Source organism: Crocodylus siamensis, chromosome 7 (assembly GCF_052110815.1).
Source record: "Crocodylus siamensis isolate JL-2025a chromosome 7, ASM5211081v1, whole genome shotgun sequence".
Lineage (NCBI taxonomy): Eukaryota > Metazoa > Chordata > Crocodylia > Crocodylidae > Crocodylus > Crocodylus siamensis.
This window is the reverse complement of record NC_143401.1, coordinates 71,466,881-71,483,431: the sequence shown is the minus strand read 5'-3', so window position 1 is coordinate 71,483,431 and position 16,551 is coordinate 71,466,881. Positions and strand designations below refer to the sequence as shown.

At 40.4% G+C, this 16,551-nt stretch overlaps 1 protein-coding gene across 4 annotated transcripts in view; it reads left to right on the top strand.

Moving 5' to 3' along the window:
• Positions 1–16,224, top strand: part of INPP5A (inositol polyphosphate-5-phosphatase A) — a 624,592-nt gene extending 608,368 nt beyond the window's left edge. For all 4 annotated transcript variants that reach the window (XM_090057772.1, XM_090057771.1, XM_090057773.1 and 1 more), the window contains 4 exons: positions 7,279–7,390; positions 13,176–13,244; positions 14,442–14,529; positions 14,623–16,224. In XM_090057772.1, coding sequence (XP_089913898.1) covers positions 7,279–7,390; positions 13,176–13,244; positions 14,442–14,522 — 262 coding nt within the window. In that variant the 3' untranslated portion in view covers positions 14,523–14,529; positions 14,623–16,224. The remainder of the gene's footprint in view (positions 1–7,278; positions 7,391–13,175; positions 13,245–14,441; positions 14,530–14,622) is intronic.
• The last annotated feature ends 327 nt before the right edge of the window (positions 16,225–16,551 follow it).

The window sequence follows — 16,551 nt, the reverse complement described above, 5'->3', positions numbered from 1 at the left end:
CTGAATCTAAACATGGTGAGTATGGCTTTTCTACATGACCTTCATTATACTATGAAAAACACTGCGACATATTTATGTTTTTCTTGATCATTGAATGAATATTATCACTTCATAGAACATTATTGTTTATATTCTAACAACAGAAGATACAATATCATTTGCAAGTGATGCAAAAATATACTATTTTTAGTAAAAGCTGTTCACTGTTTGCTGGAATCCAGCAGTACATTCACCATATGACAGGTCTCTTTGAAAAAGCTAATAACTATGAACTCTAAATGTTGAATTAATTGTTTTGCAGTTTGACTGGATAAATTGTAATGTCAGTGTCATCCTTCCTAGGAAGAGGGAATAACCCAATAGGAACATCATTTCTGATGGGGAATGGTTTATTTTAATGTTATTGATTTGGTTAACAAACCAGTGATAGGGCAGTTCATGATGTCAGACAACTATAATGCTACAATAAGTTTTTTTGGAAAGGCATTTAGTCTTATCCAACAATGACTGTAATTAATGGAATGATATTGGCACACAAACGGTTTTAGTTTTTTTAATTTGTCCCAGAATTATTGCCAAGTAGCTCTGCTACTTGTAACAGCACTACACTGGATTGAAATGTTTATTTTGCTTTAACCATAGCATAATCCAAATTAACAAATGTAGGTAATTTTGAAAACATTTGGCATCACAATAACTATATTGTCTTCATAGTTTAACACACTAAGTCCACTTTTAAGTAATTACTTGTGATAAGTAAAAATGAAATAGAAACTAATAAAATAATAAAAAAAGCAGCAGGAAATATCACTGCATAAAAAAGAAATCCAGATCTTCCAGGGTGAATTCCATCTTTCACAAACACAATTAGCAAAGCATATACTGGTCAACATAGAGAAAAAGTCTATTGTTCCTACTAATTATTCAGCTAACTTGAGTGATAAAAGTATTTTCATCTTGAAATCCTGGGTTTCCTGCTACATGGAGGGAAGGAAGTAAGATGGTTCCACACAGAATTTCTCTTTTCTTGTCATCCCCCCACTCCTTGCCCCCCACTCCTTGCTGGAAAAAGGAACTTGTATACAAAAATTCAATGTTAAAAGGAAGATAAAATTACTAAGTCAAGCACTCAAAAATTAGGATGTACCAGAATTAAGGTGCCCTTTACAGATGCATTTATTCTGATTTATACATTTATTATTGTTCTTGGTAGTGTTCTGTTTCTTAAACATTTATATTCCAGGGACACCTAAAGACCAGATTACAATACAGTCTTTAATTACATGATCACTGAGGATCCTGGTTTTCCCTTATAAAAAAAAATCACAAATTCTCTGATAAAAACCCCAAAATCTGTGATTAAAATTAAAAACCCCTCACTCCCTCCACCCCCTACAGCCCCTCTGGCCCTTCTGGTGCCTCTCGCTGCCCATCCAAAGCCCCCTGCCACTCCCAGCTCTGCTGGAGGAGACCCCATCTGCTAGGGCTATGGTGCCAGGAACCTGGGTCTGCAGCCCCTGCCCCTAGCAGGAGGTGGCGTCGGCTGTAGTGGAGCACAGAGCCAGCTTCCTCACACTGCCTACTGCGGGCTCGGGGAGGGGGGCTGGCTCCTCACCACTGTGCGTGCTCCCAGGAGGGCAGGCAGGACCCATGCCCCCAGATCTGTGCTTGGGGCAAGGGTGGGGCAGGCTGTGGCAATGCATTCCCTGGTCATGAAGCAGCAATGAGGGACACAACCCTACATCACCACCCCTGCTGCTGCTGCACGCACAGGGGATGCGTCGCCAAGGCAGCATGGAGCTTGCAGCATCAAGGACCTTTCCAATGTGGCCCCACTGTGCCCTGCAGTGCCGGGTTGCACTCACTGGGCTGCAGAGGCCCCTCAGGGGAGGGCGGCAGGGCGGTACCCTGAGCCCGCAGTAGGCAGGGTGCACCCGCCCCACCCTGGGCACAGATCTGGAGGGCACAGGTACCCCCTGTCCCCTGGAAGTGCACGCAGCAACAGGGAGCTGGCCCCAACCCCCCACCTCCCCCAGACAAACCACCTGTGACACTGTCCTGCTCCCCGCTGGGGCCCTGCAGCCACACATTGCAGCCCCAAGCCCCACGCTCCGCCTGGCTCGGCAGCAACCCCAGCCCTACCCATCTCCCTCCCTATGGGGGTCTCAGTCCCCCCACACACACACTTGCCTGTGGGAGCTGCCCTCCAGGCTGCCTGGCAGTCATGTGCATATACATGCCCATGGCTCCCCTGCCTGACCGCCCTCCTCCTACTTCCTCCAGCCCCGTGTAACCTGGAACTCTGCCCGCCTATAGAGAGTTCAATGCAAGATCCATGGGTTTCTCCAGTAAAATTAGAAATCCACATTTTTCTCTGGCAAAGGGGAACACCTATGGTTTTCTCCATTTTTCTGTGGGAAATGGAAAACCCAGATCCCTAATGATCACATGACATTCACTTTTCAGGGCCCCTACCTCATACACTGAAAAGGATGAACAATTAATGAGACCGACCGGGACAAGAAGAGAAAGGACATTCTCTTGTGTCAAGGCACAGAACTAAAAGAATTGGATTCTGTCCTTGACTCTGCCACCATCCTCGTATGTGACATGGGGCAAAGCTAGCATAGTGCATACATGCATGGTGATAGAGTGAAGTTTGCAAAGGAATCACTCATTCTGACAGTTCCTAAATTTCACTTAATAGTCTTTTTTCTTTAAGTACATATAATCCTAAATGTTCCATGGACTGGCTATAAGAACTAATGGTAGCATGGAATGGGTATATTGATAAACCTAAAGTACTAGAACTATTAGGAAGACAAGGAGATAGTAGTGTACATGACATGACACTTTTCTATTTTACTGCCTTTTAAGAGAAATATACTAAAAAATAGACTTGTTTGGGGAAATAAAGAGATTGATATTTGACTCTACTCCTGGGATACTTGTATTTTGCATCTTTTAAGAAGTAAGTAGGGAGAAAATAGTTGCAGGTGCCAGAAAGGCAGCTAAAAATTAGCACACATCTTAAAATGCAAATCAAGTCTGGCTATATTCATGTCTGGTAACTCCATTAAACTGAGTGGAATGAGTTGGCTCCTTGTGTAGGAACTTGAATCTGTGCTCTATTGGCAGTTTCCAAATTGGAAGATTTTATGCCGGGATTAAAATGGTCATTGTGTTTTTTATAAGGTGTTCTGTCAGAAATCTATGTGTTACCATTACTTAGTGAGTGGGACATTCTTGCTAATCTGTAGTCTGCGCATTCCCAGAATTCTTGGATGGGTGCAGAAGGCTGGGGCAACCCCTGAGGCTGTGTACTTGTAGTAGACTGAAAATGAAGTGTGTGCCAAGTAGTGGCTTTTTTTAGTTGTTGTACATCATAGTACCTCTTTCATTGATGGCACTGCTAAGGTTGTAGTATTGAATACAGAAATGTATTTAAATTTACTGTTTGAAAAATATTATGCTGCAAATACTAATCAATTTAATTTAAAAAGTGATTTAGTAGTAGGACTATCTTGCACAGTGACTCAGTTGTGTTCTAGAAAAGCATGATTTTAACTTCTATTTTCAAAATTCTATGAATAACTTGAGATAAATTTAAGGTAAATTGCTTGTTAAGAATTCCAATTCTGTTACGTTATTTTGGAGGCTAAGATATCTGGTCCCCAAATCCTGCTCCTGTTAGGCTGCAAATGAAAACCCTTCTGAATAATCTTTGGGGCATGGAGCTGGTATGAATACCCTCAGATGTGTATACGAAGCACACAAATTGCACTGGCCTTTGCCCCACCTTCAACCATAAAAGGAGGAACCCAGGTTTTTGTGCATTGTTCTTTATTTTGTGTCTTTAGGGTGCCCGTAGACGTTCTGCAGGGCTGCTCTGACTCTCTGTAATTACAGTGCATCGGAGCAGACTCGATTAATTGAGTCTGCTGGAGCATGGCAATTGCCACGCTCCAGCTGCCTCTGTCTCATGTATTAATGTCCCTGCACTTCAAAATGGTGGCAGGGCACTTGAACTAAAGCTCTTCAAACCCTAATACACAAGATGTTGCAGCGTTTTAATTAGAGCAGCTCTGGCTCCCACCCCCAGAGCATGTGTAAGATTGCCCTTCGTTACCAGTTTTATTCCTGTCTCAGCAATGTATGCATGGGCTGGCAAATGGACAGGGGTGAGACAGGTGAATCACAAGACACTTGTTAAACAGCACAACTCAGTGCTAGTATCGCTCACACCTGAAGTTCAAATTCTTTCCTCTTCCACACAACCTGGGGAAGAATAGCCTCAGCCTGATTTAGGTGAAAATGTGGCCTACAGGGGACCGTGGCTGTTCAGCAAGTACAGTATTAGTTTCATTGCTAATCTCAGCAAGTTAGTTTCAGATATTGATGTAAGACATTGACTCTGTTTATCAAAGCTACTTCTAAACTGTGAGCAATTTCTTATGGGGTCTTCAGTATTAAGGACCCTGGGGAATTGCCAGGGATCCTCACCCTGTGAAAATATTGAGATCAATAAAGCAAACTGATAAATATCCATTTTACAGAATATAGACTCTTGAATGAAATACAGCAACATTTAATATTGGCAGATAATAACACTTCGAAAGCCACAGAGTGAATACAGTAAAAGGGTAGGCTATATGGAATGAGATTGATTCATACAACTTCTCAAATAAAAAATAGTGTTTGTTATGTTGGGTTCTTGTGGAACTAAAGTAAAAGATGCATTAATAGGTTACCAGAAAAAAGCCAACTCTGAAAATGCAGACAAAGATCTTCTGCTACCAATAGTATTACAGCATCAAAATATCTCATGGACACTCAGAAATAAGCTGTACTTCTGTATGGCAGTGAAGCAGCAAATTGAATTCTCATAATATGTTTTGAAAATGAGTCTTGTTAGGTTTGATGAGGTGGAAAAGGTACTGAGATCACTGGTTTGTTCCAATACATTCAGTACACTTTACTTGGCTGTTTGCCATGGCTAATCTTTTTAATGGCAATGTAGCTTGTAAACCCATTTTTTAGAAAGCTATGCATCTCAGTTTTATAATATCACACCAAGTAGGGTGGTAAATAAGTTTCTCTTCAAGCATGAAAGCTTTTTTTTGCTACAATCCCAGAAATCTTATTTTTAAAAACCATGTCTTGAAAGCCTCCATAATTCCTTTATGAATTCAGCAATAAGAATAAAATACAAACCTCCTTATTTATATTAATACATTTATTCTTAAATGCACCCATCCATTGTTTTTATTCAAAGACTTATAAATGCATCTATCAGGCAATTATTTCTAAAAATATATATCAGTAATTGAGGACCAATGTTCAACAAAGCGAGCTCTCCCAGATCCCTCTGGATTTCTCTGATAATACCCCATTCTGCTGTTCATTCCATCCCATTAGGAAACAGCTTAGGAGAGCAAGCATGGCTCTGGAGTTCAACAAATCTAAGGCTTGGACCAATCAAAAGAAACAGGGACATTTCATTGCCAAGTATACTTCATTGAAAATGTTCTGATTTAGCCTCCTGACAGTTAAACTAGGGCCTATTAGCTCAAGTAACTTAAATGATTTCAATTCTGTAGCCTCATGTGAGTGGGTAGAGGTAGGAAGCAGAACTTGGGGGGAACAGTGCCTGCGGCTCCAGTTCTGACCCTGTAGTCACTGTCCCTCCCTTGTTCGTACTCAAATCTAAGACAAGGGGATTTTCCCCCATGTTGAATGGAGAAACAAAACCTTATCTTAGATTTGAGTAAATACAGTAATATAAAGTAACAGTTTTTTTAGGATTGTGTTAATTTTGTTGTCCTTCTCGTTTTATGAAAAATTGTCCCTGCATAATAAGTGTTTCCTTCCCATAACCTCTCTTCACCTTGAGTCATCAGACACCATGGAAAGAGAGCCATACCTCACCTGCCAGTACTGCAGGTTTCTCCTCCCAAGGTTTAAAACCTTGAATCTTTTGGTGTTAAACCCCATCAGGTTCTCATCTGCCCATTTGCTGAGCCTGTCCAGGTCAGCCGCACCCGATCACCCGCCTGCCTTCAGGTGTGGTTGCTTTGCCCCAAAGTTTGGTGTCATCGGCAAACTTGGCCAGTCCGCTTCTGACTCCAATGTCCACATCATTAATAAAGATGTTGAACAATATGGGTCCAAGGACAGAGCCTTTGGGGATCCCACTGGTCACAGGGTACCATGATGATTGACTTCCATCAATTACCACCCTCTGGGTCCAACCACAGAGCCAATTTCCCAGCCAGCGGATCGTGGTGGACCCGAGGCCACAATTGGCCAGTTTTGCCAAAAGATGATCATGGGATACAAGACTGAAGTCAAGATCAATATCTTCTCCCTTATGCAGGTGATAGGTCACCTGGTCATAGAAGGAAATGAGATTGGTCAAGCAAGACCTACCCGCAACAAACCCGTGCTGGCTATCCCTCAGGATGTTGGCGTCAGCTAGTCCATTAAGGATGGCCTCTTTAATAAACTTTTCTAAGAACTTCCCTGGGATAGAGGTCAGGCTGATGGGCCTGTAATTAGCCGGATCCACTTTCCTCCCTTTCTTGAAGATAGGCACCACATTGGCCTTCTTCCAGTCTTCGGGCACTACGCCAGCATGCCAGGAGTTTTCAAAGATCCATGCCAGAGGCTGGGCTATGATGCTCACCAGCTCCTTGAGAACCCTGGGGTGCAGATTGTCAGGGCCGGCTGGCTTGAAGGTATCCAGCCTCTCAAGGTGTTCCTTCACGAGGTCAGCATTAATGGAGGGCAGGGGATCTCCCTCACCCGGACCGCCCTGTCCTGTGGTGCTGACATTTACGTGGAGCTGAGCTTAAATAAAGTTTTAAAGCTGAACATGTGCTAAAATTTTAGACTGAAGTGGGTTTTTTAGGGATGAGACAAAATAGGCATACAGCACAAGTGTATTTCAAAAAAGATTAAAAAATCATAAAGGTTTATCCATTAAGAGCCGCTGAGGTGTGAGCATTCTTCAAACTTATTGAAATCAATGAGAGCTACAAACATTGAAGAAGTGCTCAGCACCTTCCAGCATTGGGCTCTAAATCTAGGAGTGTCTGTAAGGGTTGAGGGACGGAGGAGTAAGCAAATAGGTGCATTTGGGGGTGGGGGGAATAGGACATCGTTTTTGCAGGTATTAAAGAAGTATGTGAATTGAGCCAGTGGCTGCTCAAGCTGCCTTGCACAATGTTAAAAAGTCAGGGTGCTTGCTAACAAATGTTACTCTCTATTCTGTTTCAGTTACCCATACAGTGAAGACTGTAGCCAAGGAAAGCAGTACATGAATACTAGATGTCCAGCTTGGTGTGACAGAATTCTAATGTCGCATTCAGCCAAGGAACTGATTCTAAAAGTAAGTACAGTCATGTCATCAATCTGTTCATATCTGCAACAAAATTATTTTTCCATTTGACATCCTGCCTGTCCCCAAGTTCTTAATTGTCCAGAGCAAAAGTTGAGGACAGAAACACCAACAGAATAATTACATTTGTATCTGTATTTCTCACTTCTTTCTGAGGAGCGTAGTGTTTTACAAATATCATACCATTAAGTTTTACAACATCCCTATGAGATATAGAGTTCCTTATCTCAACGTTTAATCATAATCCTAATTTAATAATACCTGTCAGCGTACTGAAGACTTCTATTTTTTTTCTTTTTTCTCCCTTCCCCTCTCCATTTTTTCTGTAGAAAAACTGAGCCTGGTCACCATATTACACACACCACATTTCATTTCAGGACAGGGTGTAAAAGGAGGCTTTGCATTCTGATCCAGTAACTGCAATATGTAAAGCTGTAAGGTTGGTCTCTGGGCCAGGTTATAACAACCTGAGAAGTGTCCCAATTGACACAGGATGCCAATTAGTCCCAAAGTACCAAAACCACAGTAGGGAATTCTTGTGGCAGAGGAGCATCCCAATGGTGCCTCCTACCTTGGATGACCACACCTTCGTATTCCTGCTATGCATACAGCAGGTGTAAGGAACATGAAAGAGTCTCTTTGCACTCTCTGGGTTATTTAAAGTGGTTTTATTGCAGGATTGCAGTGCGTATCAGACTTGCCACACCTAAGTATCTGGTTTATCTTCTCTACACAATGTTGTATCCTACTAAGAGTTATATATGTATCTGTGCTTCCTGTATGTGAACACATTTTTTTAATGTGTGAATTGCAGGAGGTAATGCTTGAAAATAAATCCTTACGCAGTTTGCTTAATGTTGCAGCTTCAGTGGGTGTGTAACAAAATGAAACATTCTGAGCTTAGCTTCTTAAAGTTTATAACCTTCTCTCATTCTCTCTCTCTCCCATCGGTGTGTTTTGTATCATGATTAGAGTGCTTGTTTTGCAGTAAGTTATATAATTGCAATTAACAGATAATTCAGTGAACAGTTGAGGGCATTATTTCCACAACCACTCAAGTTTCTAAGGCACTTCCACTCGCATATTAACCTTTAAGAAGTTTTTACATGAACACATTAAACTTTTCCCAAAACTTTTATTCAAGGTGAACTTGTCAGTACACAAAACTGGAGCCATCACAAAGACTGAAGAATGGAATTTATTTCTGCAACTTACCAACAGGCCATGGGCTAGCGTATACCCCCTCTCTTGACTAATGCAGGCAAAGACCTAGAACAGTATGTTTGTGCAGCTACAGAAATGTCAGAGATTCCTAGGACTCCAACCCTAATGGACTTTGGGGGGCAAAGATGGAGATCCCTCTTCTTGATGCCCAAAGACTAAATGTTTATCAAGGCATTCAAAAAGCCCAAGGCAGAAGCAGTCTAAGTGTTGTGCTTTACTCTAAGCACCCAAAGTTAGGTCAAGAGTGAACAGAACAGACATTTGCCCATGGGGAGGGGTGGCGGAGGGGAATGTGAACATTCACGCTGCCTGCAATGACTGAGGCCAGCAGGTTGAGGGCACTCCCACATGATTCCCAGCAAGCTGCCTTTGCTCACCCAACCCCCGCTTTGCTGCCTGACAGCTGGTCACTGGCAAGGGGACAAGGCCAAGGACTGACCAACCAGGCCAGGCAGTGTGGGAAGAGCAGAGGCCCCTGCCACACAGCTCCCTCCAGCTGTGCGGCTCAGATCTAGGGTGGCAGTCAGTGGGGCAAAGGGGTGTGGGGGAGCAGGGCATGGGTGGAACAAGACAGGGGATGCCCCCAAGACAGCAGTTACCCAGGACCACCCCCTCCCCCTGGCCTGGACCCTCCTGGTGGGCAAATCTGCTATGTGCTGCTGAGATTGGGGCACTGGGAGCATCTGAGCTCAGCTGCAGTCACACACGTGCCCCCAAGACATGTCAGGCAGGGCTGAGCACCGGGCAGCTCCTGGGCTGGCAGAGCCCTGGGCTAGCACCAGGACAGGGGCAGTTGTTGCTGAGAAGCGGGCTTCAGGCATGTGGACCCAGGACTGTCCTGACACACCTCCAAAGGCAGGGATAGGGTGGGATCCCAAAGCAATGGGATCTGGCTCCAAGACAGTGTTCCAATACTACCTACCCCATGGCGCCACCCAGGCAGCCAGCCCTGCCCTGCCCTGCTGCTTGCCCAGCAAGGTGCCCCACAGCCATACCAGGAACAGTTCCCATGGGGTGAGAGCTCTGGGCTCACCGTGCTGCTTGCTGGGGACCCCTGCCATAGCTGTGGCTCAAGTCAGTGCCTTCTCCACCTGCCCTTTATGGTGACCCCGTTGGCCCTGGGCAGGGGCAGCAGGCATGAGGCAGGGACCAGGGCTGGGGCTAATTTCTCTGGGGGCAGCAGCCACTGCAGGGGGGTCACCTGCCCCCAAGTCACCACTCTTTGTGTCGACAGTCCACAGAGCAGGCAAGCTCAGAGATGGCCAGGCAAGCAGCAGGGCAGGGCAGAGCTAGCTGCCCAAACAGTGCCACAACACAAGTGGCAGTGGAGTACTGTCTACACAGAGCATCTCAGAGTCCTTGGAGCTGGGTCCCGTTGCTTTGCCCCCACCCGCTGGAGGTGTGCGTCAGTGATAGCCCCAGGCCTGCACTCCCACAGCCTACTGCACTTCCCAGCCATTTCTGCCCCTGTCCCGGTGTCTCTGCCAGCCCAGGAGCTGCCCAGCACTAGGTCCTGCCTGGCACATTTTGAAGGCACATGTGTGGCTACAGCTGGGCTCAGACATCCCCAGTGCCCTGCCCTCAGCTGCATGTGGTGGATCTGCCCACCAGGCTGAGCCAGGCCAGGGAGGGGTGCAGTCCTGGGTCGCTGGTGTCCTGAGTGCAGACCCTGGTCCGTCCCACCCCTGTCCCACTCAAATCCTAGCATTCAGTAAGAGGGTAATGTTGGGAAATCAGAGTTGCCAAAAAAGAACAAGGTACAGAAATATAAAATGAACAGGCCCTTATTTTTGTATGTAGTCTATCAGCAACAAAAGCTAAGTTAATTTTTTTCTTCATCTCTTGAACACTTATGAGGCAAAATCTGCTGTATTGCATATAGTTCTAGTCATCAGTGGAATTCTCTCAAAACAAAGGATAAGGACCTGGAAAGAATGACCAATGAGGGTTTTTTTAAAAAGAAAAACAGCTATGTATAAGAAGACCTGCAAGTGTATACACAAGTTTGAAGTGCATAAACACTGCAGCTGAAGAGGGAGATTTCAGACTGAGGGAATAGCTAGATGTAATGGAAATGTAATGGACATTAAAAAGGAAAATTAAGGTTGAAGAGCAGAGAATATTTGTATCCATGAATCCAAACGGTCTAAAATAGTCTACACAGGAAAATCTCAGCAGGTTAGTTACTCAGATTAGAGACTATTTTTCAAAATCTTATAAACTTGTGCTTGCAATATTGCATTTGCAAATTGTGGGTATGCAAACATCTCTAAAATTAGTAAATACTAAATTGCAGGGGCAAATTGGCATACATTGATACAATGTTATTAACTTTATTGGAGTTCAGACTGTTTGCATTTGTAGGGAATATACCTTCTGTTACCCATCTTGGTACCACTTTTGAAATTCTGACCCAGTAAAACTTGAGGAAAGGACTAAAAATGTTAAATCGTAAAGAGTGCTGAACTCATGGAGGAAAGGACAAGATGACCTAATAGGTTTAAGTCCTTTCCAATTTCTGTGCATTAAGCCTTGTTTGCCTTCCCACAGACTTCAGATCCGTTTTGAAGGTTTACACTCTGGAACTTTAAAAAGGTAGCAATTAAGAAACTAAAAGTGTACTACTACACTATTTGATCATAAGTTCAATAAATTGTTTTAAAAGTTATACTATAAATTAAGAGCGCTAAGAATTTCCTTGGTATAACTAGCTGCCGAGAAATTATTAGGCATCCTGCTGTTTAATTATTTGTGTGTTATAAATAGCTGAAGAATTTACTTTTTCAGCCCTTACAGACTTATCTCTTATTTTAAACAACAAATGATAGTAAATCTGTATTTTGGGTCCTTTGTAAGAAAAAGAGCAGGATGCACAAATTAGCACATACTACAGTATGTTCAGCTCTACACACTAGGCGTTACAGATTGTACAGACATGGGGCTGTAAACAGCTTTCATGCAACATCATCTATCATGCTATGGTCGGTTACCTCACCATCATGTTATTTTATGCTTCCTGAGCCCTAAAACACCAAAGGTTGCCCACTGCTAGGGAGTTGCGTTGATGCCTGATAGCATGCAGTAATGAATGCTCAGCCAAGTGTATATTGTTTCTGCTTGTGCGCTGCTGTAATTTGTTTATCTGTCTAAAGATTATGCAGTTGAAAATCCACAATTTTATGCTGCCTTTGTAAATTATCAAGTCGCTTTTGATGAATGTATCCCCACTTCCGATGGTAGTGGCATTATGATCTTGAAATATTGGAAAGTGCTCATGCATACAATGCAGAAGGTTATGTTTTTATATTTTTTGGCAGACAATCATGCTATAAAGTAAATCTGACCTTAAGCTTCCTTACTGCATTAAAGATAATTCAGTTTTAACTTTATAGTCCTAAATGTTGCTGTTTATATAAAGTTCTTGCCCAGTCAAACTTGACTGATTACAGATGAGAAAATGTTGACTGTTTCATACAAAATAAATTAGTACTGCAAACTACTTTAAAACGCATCTATGATTGTATCAGAGACTTGAGAATACGCATACTCCAGATTTAATTAGCTTATAAGATTTTTTTAGCATAATAAGAAATTGCCTTTGTGTGTCAAGTGTCTTTGTATTTCCTCCTGAAGGATTGTGCTAGACAAACAAAAGAGGCTGTAAAAACCTTACATTCAGTGCAAATGGTGGAAAGATGAGTACATTCAGTTATTTATTAAACTGCAGATGCAAAGGGAATATTTAAGAATAAAGTTCAACATGAAGCAGAATGCAAGCAGTTCATATTGTTGGGTGGAGAAATGATATCTTTTGAATGATACTGATTTTCTTAAAATCTCTTGACTGGTCTTTTCATTAAAGAAAAATGCCTGGTAGAAATAAGATGTTCCTGACTTCTGTGCATTTGCTTTTTAAAAAAATTTTGAACAACAGGTTCTGTTTGTTTAACCCTACATAACTGAATCAACAGCATAATCAGGTCCTGATCCAAGACGATGATATTTGGGCATGAAAATAATTATAAAAGCATAAAATAAACAACAATAATGTGAAGTATAAAAATCAATTAATAAAGCTGCATTCAAAATAATACTGTGGGGATTAAAAAGATATTTTTATGAAATGATGACTAACATACTGCTCTGAGAGCAATGTTTATGTATAGTGTTGTTCATAAGAAAGGACTACACTGAAACCCAGTGCTGCATTTCACTGACAAAAGGTTTGACTATACCTGTGACTAAGTCACTAGTTTTGTCATCCTAAGCACTAAAAGTTCATAAGACTTGGAAAGAAATAATAGCTATGGAGATTATGGGCATTATTTTATCTGGAAAATCCCACAGATCTTCACAATGAATATTAAACATAAAGTTTGCAATGAAATAATTGTGGTGAAGAGCCAAGGAGGAGCACTTTAACAAACCCTCCTTCAGAAACCTCATAGCATTTTCTTGTTGGAGTTCCACTCATGTGTACAGTTTTATTATTTGATTTTCTTTGTAATCTGAAGAATAGCTGAACTGACTGTTTGTTTGTTTTTAAAACTAGTCAGAAAATGATGAGAAGATAGTGATATATGACCATATTGGGCCAAATGTCTGCATGGGGGATCACAAGGTAATTACATTCAAAGTTACAGTTATTGCATTTTATTAAATGCTAGTAGGAAAATAGAATATATATTCAAATTTCTATTTATTGTAATTTAAATCAATTATTCTTGTTTTTATTTTAAACTTAATGTGTCTCAAAATTGAGCCAATCAAAATTTATTCAGCTAATTATTTTATATCAGTAAAAAAATACGGTATTAGGTATTTGCATGAATTTGAGTAAGGAACAGGATAACATGTCAGAATGCAACATTAAAATACTGTATAACCTGAATTTATTTTGAGTATTTTTTTTAATTTATGATCGTTCCTATATATAGTATCAACGGAAACTGTTAGTTTGACCTAGTTAGCTACTTCGTTTTCTATATATAATATTAAAAATTATATATCTAGTTGACTATTAAAAATTACATCTTTACAGTAATACATGTTAGCAGCAAGTGAAAAAAAGAATGCTTGGAGGGCTAAATTCCAGTTGTAGAAAAAACTGCTAGGAAACATCTCTAGAATTTTAAGCTGGACTATCCATTTAAAAAATCACTTAGGAACTCGTAAATTGTGCTGCAACTATCATTGCCAGATGCGGTACTAGTGCTTTTGAATTATAATTTGGTATATGATAATGAACTACTTAAATTCCTATACATACATATTCATTGTATACATTAATTACTTTTCTAAAATTTGATTTTAACTTTACTGTTAAAATTGTTGTGGAGGCAGTATAGCATTTTGCAATGGAAATAGATTTTTTTTACTGTTTTACTATAGAAATGTTCAAGTCAGATTTCAAAATACAGAAAGGTTTACGCTGGCCTCTACAACAAAATGAGAAGCCAATTAGGAACTATCATTTTGGTTTCTTTTTTGATGCATATATTTAACAAGCATGTGTTTAGGGTGACATTCTTTCAACAGTTAATGCTGTGATAAAAGAAATATGTTGTGATATGAAGAGATGGCATTAAAGTGGATAGCAAAATTCCCATAGATTTCAGCGAAACCATAGGATTATGCTCAGGTGACTGCCTTCCAGAAGTCCCTTCAGGATTTTAGAGCTACAGTAATCGAAGAAATCTAGACCATGAATGACATCAGCTTGTTAGTGGTTATAGATTGATTCTTGTTCTGTTTGTTACTAATCATTTCAAAGTATCTTACAAGTGTGTAACTCTTGTTTTTCCCTAACTTGCTGCAGCCTGTGTTCCTGTCCTTTCGAATAGCTGCTGGGGCAGGTAAACCTATTGCAAATGTGCAAAAGTGTTGTGTCGTGCAGTGATGTGGTGGTAAATATCATTTTTTTCCCTTTTGTTTGTATTTTCTACATCATTTCCCCTTTGTGTTTATCTTTCTTTTAAAAAATGCCAATTCTGCAACAGGAAAAAGATGCCTACGAAATGAGAAGATCTTTCGTGAAACCACACTGTAGCATGGAGGAAGAAAGAATAAGCAGTATATTGAAATGCATAATCGTAACAGCTGTATTGATAAATCAAGTACTGAGTGCCACATTTTTAGACTGCTGATCGTACACTATGCTTCAGCATCTGGACTCTGTTGGAGAAAAGCCTCACATACCTCACTGTCTTGTATGTTCATGTGACATCAAGTAGAAATGTGGAATTATTTTTTATATATATTATGTCACAGTTTTGTTGCCAAAACTCTAATAGACAGCAGAGAAGTTCTGTATTTTAGATTTCAGAGTTTTCAACTTTTAATAAATGTTTGTCAATGTGGAAAAGCTACTTCAGCATATTATATAAACTTTTAAAGGTGTCATGCCTAACATTATATATCTTTACCACTTGGGGTTTTGTACATTGGATTGTACAGATAGAGATATTGATGGTTTTAAATGGTATTTTCTTTGTTGACCAAGGCTTATGGTTTGTGTTTTAGTTTTAGAATTTTGTTTTTCATTTTTATAGATTTTTTTCCTCATGTTATTTACTATACTGCCATGTTACATGGTTTTGAATCACACAGCAGCTGCTTTCTATACATACATATATATATGTGTGTGTGTATATATATATATGTATGTGTGTGTATATACACAGATATATAAATAATTTATAAACCTTACCAAAACTTATGCTAAATATACTTCCCAATATGAATGCTTGAGAGTGCCATATCAGCAGTTAGTGTTGGAGTCTATTAGTTTTAGTTAAGTGTATGTCAAGAACCAACATTTATATAACAAATAATATATAGCGGTGCCATCATTGATACGGATATATAGTAAACTATATAGCACATATATTAGCAGTTTCACTTTGTTACTCCTATAATACCTTCTTTCTATGTAATATTAAAGATTGAATGTGAAGTTTCTAGGTAGGCTTGGGTGTACCTTTCAAGAATTTTGTAAACTGTTTTTGTCTGTCTTTTGTTACCGTTTTATGGTGCCAAGTATTCTATATTAAAACAATAACAACATGGGAGAAGAAAACTAGTAGTCTGCATTAAATAGCAACCGCAGTGAACACAGACTGAATCTATACATAGTTTTAGAGGAAAAAAGACTGTAAATTTTCCTAGTTAGTAGCTATGTGCAACCTACAACATAACCTTGTTACCACCATTTTTCTCCCACCACTAAGTACAACATTAAAAGGTGATTAGAGAGTCTATTGATGAAACACAAATGTATGTTTTATTGATTTAATTTAGAACACTACAGAGTTCATGGACTGTGTGATGGCATTAGATTGATGCTTGATTTTGGTATAAATCACTACCTTTGAAAATGATTTGATGTCCACTCTAAGAATGTTTTCTGGACAGTACAATATGGGTTTGTGTTAAGTACTGTTATCCAAAGGTTATCTGCAGCTCTGTAATGTCATTGTGCCATGTTGCAATATAACCACACAATAATTCTATTTAACATAAGTACAACACACAGAAACTTTGAAGGCCTTTAGAAATGAATATTCTGTTTCTCAAGCAATAAAACTGATCATCATGGTGAATATGGCTGTGTCTGTCCCTTTAATTTGGGGAGTGGGGACAGTTGGGAAATGCAAGTTCTCAAATTTCTCTTCTGATTTACCACTTAATCTGCTAACTGATGGTATTCCTTTACCATGAAAACCCAGTGGGATAACTGAACCCATCTTTGTGTGTGAACCTAAACACAATACAAACTGAGGTGAAGGTATAAAAGTTTGGTAGTGTATTAAAATGCAGTGGGGTATGTGCCTTCCAGGCTGCTAATCTGTTGAGTATAACAGGGTGTTAATAGCCACTCTGGAGATGCAGAGAACCTGTTAGTTCAAGAAATACTCCCGGTCTGCTGT